The sequence below is a fragment of the Myxocyprinus asiaticus genome, chromosome 27 (assembly GCF_019703515.2).
Source record: "Myxocyprinus asiaticus isolate MX2 ecotype Aquarium Trade chromosome 27, UBuf_Myxa_2, whole genome shotgun sequence".
In the NCBI taxonomy this organism is placed as follows: Eukaryota; Metazoa; Chordata; class Actinopteri; order Cypriniformes; family Catostomidae; genus Myxocyprinus; species Myxocyprinus asiaticus.
In genome coordinates this window covers 42,965,459-42,974,966 of record NC_059370.1, presented here as the reverse complement: position 1 = coordinate 42,974,966, position 9,508 = coordinate 42,965,459, and the positions used below count along the sequence as shown (strand labels likewise).

At 33.6% G+C, this 9,508-nt stretch overlaps 1 protein-coding gene across 4 annotated transcripts in view; it reads right to left on the bottom strand.

Moving 5' to 3' along the window:
* The window catches only part of LOC127418066 (TBC1 domain family member 9B-like), a 52,728-nt gene that overhangs the window by 5,137 nt on the left and 38,083 nt on the right, over nt 1–9,508 (bottom strand). For 3 of the 4 annotated variants that reach the window (XM_051658425.1, XM_051658427.1, XM_051658428.1), the window contains 3 exons: nt 4,853–4,903; nt 4,450–4,509; nt 4,232–4,329 (listed from right to left, as the gene is read on the bottom strand). In XM_051658425.1, the coding sequence (XP_051514385.1) occupies nt 4,232–4,329; nt 4,450–4,509; nt 4,853–4,903 (209 nt within the window). The remainder of the gene's footprint in view (nt 1–4,231; nt 4,330–4,449; nt 4,510–4,852; nt 4,904–9,508) is intronic. The other variant, XM_051658426.1, reaches the window with a different exon arrangement.

The window sequence follows — 9,508 nt, the reverse complement described above, 5'->3', positions numbered from 1 at the left end:
GTAAATGTAAGAACATGTTTGTTATAGAGTATCTAGGGCAGCCAAATAAACAGGGGTCGGATTCATGATTTTTAGTAATATATTTCAGCTACTGTTAAGGCCTACTCACACCAAATTTTTTTTCTCCCAATTTGGGAGATTCCCAATGCACTTTTAAGTCCTCGTGGTCGCGTAGTGATTTGCCTCAAAATCCGGGTGGCAGAGGACGAATCCAAGCTGCCTCCGCGTCTGAGACAGTCAACCGCGCATCTTATCACGTGGCTTGTTGAGTGGACACATAGCGTGTGTGGAGGCTTCACACCATCCACACGCCCCACCGAGAACGAACCATATTATAGCGATCACGAGGAGGTTACCCCATGCGACTCTACCCTCCCTAGCAACTGGGCCAATTTGGCTGCTTAGGAGACTTGGATGGAGTCACTCAGCACGCCCTGGGATTCGAACTAGCGAACTAACGAACTCCAGGGGTGGTAGCCAACGTCTTTACCACTGAGCTACCCAGGCCCCAATTTGTGACGAATTTGCGAGATGAACTGCCGATGTAAGGTCTATCCACACTGAGACCGAAAAGAAGAAAATTAAAAACAATTTTACTCCTGTTCAGTAGGTGGCGTTATTGCTGTTGAACATATTTTTGCATTCAACCGTCAGTGCATAAGATAAATATTTTTAATGCTGTTAAAGCATTTGTTAAACTAATTTGGCGTAACCATTTTATTACGTTCTTTCCATGATTTGAATGCATTTTAAGGAATGTAGAATCAGTGTTTTTTATAGGAGTGAGACGAGTAAAGAGTGTTGTTGCATATTTGCAATGTACAAATGTTATATTTGCATATGTATTTTGCTACGAGAACATTTCAAACGGACTCACAAATTGAACTTCTATTTTTAACACAAGGTGCATTGATATACACGTGGAATAATGTACATTTAGGACAAGAAAATATGACGCATAACATTAAAAATTATAGAAAAGAAAACACAGGCTCACAGTCTTTTCTTAATTTACTACTGCATATTTGTAAAAAAGAGCATTGTTACAGGCATACTTATTGATATATTATCCTTGCAATAAAAATAGCAATTCCTTGTAGTAAACAATTGCATCTTTTCAAGCTCAGTCCAAACAAATTGACAAACCTCACAGCTATTTTTAAATGCTGGACAAAATAACAAGCAGAGTGATATACATATTAAATACTGCATAATAATACAAAACACCAGGTATATTATATAATATACGGTATCAGCATATTCTATTATTATTCTAAAGAAGAAAGAATGTGCTTACAGATTCTAAATGATTTATTTACTACATATATTAAATGAATTCAGAGTTTCTGTGCATGAGACCATTAAAAGAGCACAGCACCTGTGTGTGCCAGTTGATTAGCGCCACCAACGTGCTGGATTGTGCAACTGCAGCGACTCTGGAAACATGACTAAAAGCTTGTGTTTCACTGGTCAGTCAGTTTTCGTCGCAGTCTGCAGTCATTGCTCTCCGTAAAAAACTCTTCGGATAGATGAATGGGCGATCTGTCGGACCCGATGTGAATAGCGCCATAGGAATGCATTGTTCATACACAAAGACTCGTTCAGAACGAACATTCTCACAGAAAAATGGGCTTGGTGTGAATAGGCCTTTACTTCTACCGATTCCTTTTTTTTTTTTCTAACTTAAGTTAAAAAAAAGGTTATGAATACTATGTATTTCCAAAAAGACTTCTTAAGGATGTTGTTACAAATTGCACTTACGGCATTCTTAACTTAATGTATCCTGAAGACCTATTTTATTTATTTCTTAAAGGAATATTCCAGGTTCAATACAAGTTAAGCTCCATCGCTAGCATTTGTGGCATAATATTGATTACCACAAAAAATATAATTTCGACTCGTCCCTCCTTTTCTTTAAAAAAAGCATTATTAAAAAAAATCTGGGTTACAGTGAGGCACTTACAATGGAAGTGAATGGGGTCAATCCATAAACGTTAAAATACTCATTATTTCAAAAGTACAGATACAAGACATAAAGGATATGCGTGTATACATGATTTTAATGTGATAAAATCACTTACTAACCTTTTCTGTGTAAAGTTATAGACACTTTTACAACTTCGTTACCATGACGACGTAATGCCGCAAACCCTAAAACGACTGTAAAAATGATGATTTAAACAACTTGACAGCTCAAATAATATGTGAGTTTTAACAGAAGAATTAATGCAAGTGCTTTTATAAAATTATAAGCTTCACATTTCTGCCTTTAAACCCTCCAAAAATTGGCCCCGTTAACTTCCATTGTAAGCATCTCACTGTAACCTCGATTATTGCTTTTTTTTAAAGGAGCAACGAGGGGGGCCTGGGTATCTCAGCGAGTATTGACGCTGGCTACCACACCTGGAGTCGCGAGTTCGAATCCCAGGGTGTGATGAGTGACTCCAGCCAGGTCTCCTAAGCAACCAAATTGGCCCGGTTGCTAGGGAGGGTTGAGTCATATGGGGTAACCTCCTCGTGGTCACTATAATGTGGTTCTCGCTCTCGGTGCGGCGCGTGGAGAGTTGTGCGTGGATGCCGCGGAGAATAGCGTGAAGCCTCTACATGCACTATGTCTCCGTGGTAACGCGCTCAACAAGCCACGTGATCAGATGCGCGGATTGACGGTCTCAGACGCGGAGGCAACTGAGATTCGTCCTCCACCACCCGGATTGAGGCAAGTCACTACGCCACCACGAGGACTTAGAGCGCATTGGGAATTGGGCATTCCAAATTGGGGAGAAAAGGGGAGAAAATTTTGTCAGGAATTTGTTTAACATTGCTGTTTAAATAAATGTATACATTAGGGCTGGGCGATATGTCTTAAAAATGATATCTCTATATTTTTCAGCCTATTGATGATATTTGATATATACCTCGATAATTATGTATTTGCTCTAACATGGATCAAAAGTGGGTTTATTTATTTTTTATCAAAGGAACCATAATTTCATCCAAGCAGCCACTGTAGCCAAGTACATTCAATATTTTAAAGACATTAAATGAAAATATAATAATTCGTTTTTCATTCAAATAAACACAAGGGAGAATGAAATTCAATTATTTTCATTGATATGCATTTTTATTTATATTTAATATACAATGATACATAGTAGCCTAATAAAAAGCCTAATTATTTACCTTCTAATACATTTTTGTGAATGAACAAGGTGTGCAAAGCGACACTGACTTACTTTTGAAACCCCAGTTGAACGTTGCATAATACTCAATTATTACTGTGGGACACGTCAGGTTTATTATAATAATATAATGCTGAATTATCATGATTATTCTGATTATTAGATTTGCATATACAAAAGTAATATTTTTCTGTCCTGTTTACTTCACCTCCACCTGGGGCTTTTATTTTGACACCGAAAGTGCTGTCGTATTTTCTTCAACTTCACAAGGAGCTTTTATTGTGACACAGAAAAGGCAGTATGTATGTGACAGTTTACAATGTCCTGCATTTCCTGAAACGCTGTAATCTCCTCCTTTTCTGTTTTTCTGTGCTGCGTTTGTAGATTTGTATAATGTCGTGTATTGGTTACTAATGTTTGGAATTGCGCGAATGCTTGAACCTGCATTACAATGCACCTGAACTGATCTGCCATGTTGATGTTATTTTGTTTAATTGTGCAGCCCTGAAGGATCGTGAAATGAGTCTACTGATTCGGTCTTATGAAACTTAATGGCCAAATGAAAGCACATTAAAATCATCGCGATTTTACGATATTGGTCAATTATACACCGATCGATTATATCTTTAATATTCTATATATCGCCCAGCCCTAGTATACATACATTTATATACAGTAATATATGAATGTGCTTGTATATCCATGGTTTTGTACTGGTCACATCCCTGGATGCAAGTAGTTCTTTGGAAAAAAATAAAATAAAATTGTGGACAGCAAGATCTTCTGTTCCTCGCGCACTATAGTGAAGCTATCGTCTAAAGCTATCGTGTGGCTTTAAGTATATAGTGCATAAGTCATGTAGACTACATCTAAGATGGTTTTCTGGTAGTTTTTTGTGACATGATTATGGTAATGTTGTTTTTGTGTGAGTGTGTGTAATATGAGGGCAAACTGAAGGTGACAATTTTCATTTTTGCATGAACTATTTTTTTTCTTCTCTGCAAATGAGATGCATCAACATCCAGTATTTGAGATCAGTATAGACTGGTCACCTGATTCATCCAGGGCAGGTCTTTAATACTTTCTTTCTTCGGCTCTCTCTCTTTGGCCCACATTCTCAGATAGTATTTATAGTCCTTTGGCTTCTCCTCTGAAAAACACAAACATCAGCTGGAGTGAGAAATCAGATTAAAACAGAAGCCTTACACAGTATTGAGTGTACTCTGTGTGTGTGTGTGTGTGTGTGTGTGTGTGTGTGTGTGTGTGTTACCTTTCTTTTCATCTGTCTCTCCAGCCGTTGATGCATCTCCTGCCTCCTTCAGCTCATCACCTGTTCAGAGGACATTAATACTACATTAATAAACACATGATACTAACTTGTGTGCACCATTAAAACATGACTGATAAGAACGATGATGTTTAGTATAAAGATGGTGATCATAATGTTTAATAATGTCTGTGGTAAAAAACAAGAAACACCACATAAAAGCTACGAGCACACAATGTGAAAGAGAGAGGAGGGAGTGATAGAGACTGTAATACACCAAACCAACAGAGGAGATCAGTGAGGGACTACAGGAAGTAGAACTCATCGATACGGTCAGCATCACCATGAGAAAGAGTGAACACACTTGAGATGAGTGATTGATTACTCTGACAACACAGAGACAAACCTGAGGTCACTTCCTGTGCTAGGAAGTCCAGATGAGACAGAAAGGGAGGATCTGGAGTGATCAGATGAAGGAAGAAAGAAAGAAAGAAAGAGAGAAAGAAATAAAACAGAGAGATAGAAAGAAAGGAAAGAAAGAAAGAGAAAGAAATAAAACCGAGAGATAAAGAAAGAGAGAGAAAGAAATAAAACAGAGAGATAGAAAGAAAGAAAGAGAGAGAGAAAGAAAGAAATAAAACAGATAGAAAGAAAGAGAGAGAGAAAGAAATAAAACAGATAGAAAGAAAGAGAGAGAGAAAGAAATAAAACAGAGATAGAAAGAAAGAAAGAGAGAGAAAGAAATAAAACAGATAGAAAGAAAGAGAGAGAAAGAGAAAAATAAAACAGATAGAAAGAGAAAGAAATAAAACAGAAAGAAAGAGAAAGAAATAAAACAGAGATAGAAAGAAAGAGAGAAAGAGAAAAATAAAACAGATAGAAAGAGAGAGAAAAAAATAAAACAGATAGAAAGAAAGAGAGAGAAAGAAATAAAACAGAGATAGAAACAAAGAGAGAGAAAGAAATAAAACAGAAAGAAAGAGAAAGAAATAAAACAGAAAGAAAGAAAGAGAAAGAAATAAAACAGATAGAAAGAAAGAGAAAGAAATAAAACAGAGAAAGAAAGAAAGAGAAAGAAAGAAAGAGAGAGAAAGAAAGAGAGAGAAAGAAATAAAACAGATAGAAAGAGAGAGAAAGAAAGAAAGAGAAAGAAATAAAACAGATAGAAAGAGAGAGAAAGAAAACAGAGAAAGAAAGAAAGAGAAAGAAAGAAAGAGAGAGAAAGAAATAAAACAGATAGAAAGAGAGAGAAAGAAAGAAAGAGAAAGAAATAAAACAGATAGAAAGAGAGAGAAAGAAATAAAACAGAGAAAGAAAAAGAGAAAGAAATAAAACAGAGATAGAAAGAAAGAGAGAAAGAGAAAAATAAAACAGATAGAAAGAAAGAGAGACAGAAAGAAAGAAAACAGAGATAAAGAAAGAAAGAGAGAAAGAGAAAAATAAAACAGATAGAGAGAGAAAAAAATAAAACAGATAGAAAGAAAGAGAGAGAGAAAGAAATAAAACAGAGAAAGAAAGAAATAAAACAGAGAAAGAAAAAGAAATAAAACAGAGAAAGAAAGAAAGAGAGAGAAATAAAACAGATAGAAAGAAAGAAAAAGAAATAAAACAGAGAAAGAGAAAGAAAGAAAGAAAGAAAGAGAGAGAAATAAAACAGATAGAAAGAAAGAGAAAGAAATAAAACAGAGAAAGAAAGAGAAAGAAATAAAACAGAGAAAGAAAGAAAGAAAGAGAGAGAGAAAGAAATAAAACAGAGAGATAGAAAGAAAGAAAGAGAAAGAGAAAAATAAAACAGATAGAAAGAAAGAGAGAAAGAGAAAAATAAAACAGATAGAAAGAGAAAGAAATAAAACAGATAGAAAGAGAGAGAAAGAAATAAAACAGAAAGAAAGAAAGAGAAAGAAATAAAACAGATAGAGAGAGAAATAAAACAGAGAAAGAAAGAAAGAGAGAAAGAAAGAAAACAGAGATAAAGAAAGAAAGAGAAAGAAATAAAACAGAGAAAGAAAGAAAGAGAAAGAAATAAAACAGAGATAGAAAGAAAGAGAAAGAGAAAAATAAAACAGATAGAAAGAAAGAGAGAGAGAAAGAAATAAAACAGATAGAAAGAAAGAGAGAGAGAAAGAAATAAAACAGATAGAAAGAAAGAGAGAAAGAAAGAAAACAGAGATAAAGAAAGAAAGAGAGAAAGAGAAAAATAAAACAGATAGAGAGAGAAAGAAATAAAACAGATAGAAAGAAAGAGAGAAAGAAATAAAACAGATAGAAAGAAAGAGAGAGAAAGAAATAAAACAGAGATAGAAAGAAAGAGAGAAAGAGAAAAATAAAACAGATAGAGAAAAAAATAAAACAGATAGAAAGAAAGAGAGAGAGAAAGAAATAAAACAGATAGAAAGAAAGAGAGAGAAAGAAATAAAACAGAGATAGAAAGAAAGAGAGAAAGAGAAAAATAAAACAGATAGAAAGAAAGAGAGAGAGAAAGAAAGAAAACAGAGATAAAGAAAGAAAGAGAGAAAGAGAAAAATAAAACAGATAGAAAGAAAGAGAGAGAGAAAGAAATAAAACAGAGAAAGAAAGAAATAAAACAGAGAAAGAAAAAGAAATAAAACAGAGAAAGAAAGAAAGAAAGAGAGAGAAATAAAACAGATAGAAAGAAAGAAAAAGAAATAAAACAGAGAAAGAGAAAGAAAGAAAGAAAGAAAGAGAGAGAAATAAAACAGATAGAAAGAAAGAGAAAGAAATAAAACAGAGAAAGAAAGAGAAAGAAATAAAACAGAGAAAGAAAGAAAGAAAGAGAGAGAGAAAGAAATAAAACAGATAGAAAGAAAGAGAGAAAGAGAAAAATAAAACAGATAGAAAGAGAAAGAAATAAAACAGATAGAAAGAGAGAAAGAAATAAAACAGAAAGAAAGAAAGAGAAAGAAATAAAACAGATAGAGAGAGAAAGAAATAAAACAGAGAAAGAAAGAAAGAGAGAAAGAAAGAAAACAGAGATAAAGAAAGAAAGAGAAAGAAATAAAACAGAGAAAGAAAGAAAGAGAAAGAAATAAAACAGAGATAGAAAGAAAGAGAGAAAGAGAAAAATAAAACAGATAGAAAGAAAGAGAGAGAGAAAGAAATAAAACAGATAGAAAGAAAGAGAGAGAGAAAGAAATAAAACAGATAGAAAGAAAGAGAGAAAGAAAGAAAACAGAGATAAAGAAAGAAAGAGAGAAAGAGAAAAATAAAACAGATAGAGAGAGAAAAAAATAAAACAGATAGAAAGAAAGAGAGAGAAAGAAATAAAACAGATAGAAAGAGAGAGAAAAAAATAAAACAGATAGAAAGAGAGAGAAAGAAATAAAACAGAGAAAGAAAGAGAGAGAAAAAAATAAAACAGATAGAAAGAGAGAGAAAGAAAGAAATAAAACAGAAAGAAAGAGAAAGAAATAAAACAGAGAAAGAAAGAGAGAGAAAGAAATAAAACAGAGATAGAAAGAAAGAGAGAAAGAGAAAAATAAAACAGATAGAGAGAGAAAAAAATAAAACAGATAGAAAGAGAGAGAAAGAAATAAAACAGAGAAAGAAAGAGAAAGAAAGAAATAAAACAGAGATAGAAAGAGAGAGAGAAAGAGAAAAATAAAACAGATAGAGAGAGAAAGAAATAAAACAGAGAAAGAAAGAGAGAGAGAAAGAAATAAAACAGAGAGATAGAAAGAGAGAGAGAAAGAGAAAAATAAAACAGATAGAGAGAGAAAGAAATAAAACAGAGAAAGAAAGAGAGAGAGAAAGAAATAAAACAGAGAGATAGAAAGAAAGAGAGAAAGAGAAAAATAAAACAGATAGAAAGAGAGAGAAAGAAATAAAACAGATAGAAAGAGAGAGAAAGAAATAAAACAGAAAGAAAGAAAGAGAGAGAAAGAAATAAAACAGATAGAAAGAGAGAGAAAGAAATAAAACAGATAGAAAGAAAGAGAGAGAAAGAAATAAAACAGAAAGAAAGAAAGAGAGAGAAAGAAATAAAACAGAAAGAAAGAAAGAGAAAGAAATAAAACAGAGATAGAAAGAAAGAGAAAGAAAGAAATAAAACAGAGATAGAAAGAAATAAAACAGAGAAAAATAAATAAAATAGAGAAATAGAAAGAGAGAGAAAGAAAGAAATAAAACAGAGAGATAGAAAGAAAAAGAAATAAAACAGAGATAAAGAGAGAGAAAGAAAGAAAGAGAGAGAAAAAAATAAAGAGAGAGAAAGAAAGAAAGAGCGAGAAAGAAAGAGAGAAAGAAATAAAACAGAAAGAAAGAGAAAGAAATAAAACAGAGATAGAAAGAAAACAGATAAAAAGAGAGAAATGAACAGAAGAAAGAAAAAGGAAACAAATGAGCATAAGAAAGTAGAAAGAGAGACATTGTAGGAAATGAGAGTGCACAAAGATTAATATTTCATTATCTATTAGAAGACATGGACGGCAGCATCCACAGACATACAGATCATGAACATTCAAGTTTATTACTAACATGGAAATTCACCCCATTAAGTTTCCCAATACAGATCCCTGTTCTGAATGTGTATGGGTGAGCAATAAGCAAAAAGATATCGCGTAATTTTAAAGGGGTCATGAAATGCACCAAGACTGTCATAGTTTAGCAGTAAATTATTATTTCCCACCGTTTCTGGCCTTCTGACTGAAACGCTCAGTTTTGGCCTCAGCGGCTCCTTTAAACTTCAATATAAACACTGTTCTGATTAACAGAATAAACAAGCTCTCCACAACATTGTAAAACTAACTTTCAGGGTTAACACACAACGTGCACCCAACACATTGTATCTGAATATTTTAAACTTCACTCAAGCACATCAGCACCATAACTATCACACAGTCATGACATATTAAATATTCATGAAGGAAACTGTTTACTCACAGTTTTGCTGTCAAGTCAAAGTGCTTTTAACTGCCCCAATCCTCAATATCAGTTCCTTTGCAATGCATGAATCGTACTACGACTGGTTCACAAGCAGTCCATGCAGATATTCCCACATACACAGTCCATAGCACTGTGAAACTTGACGCACACACATAATGCA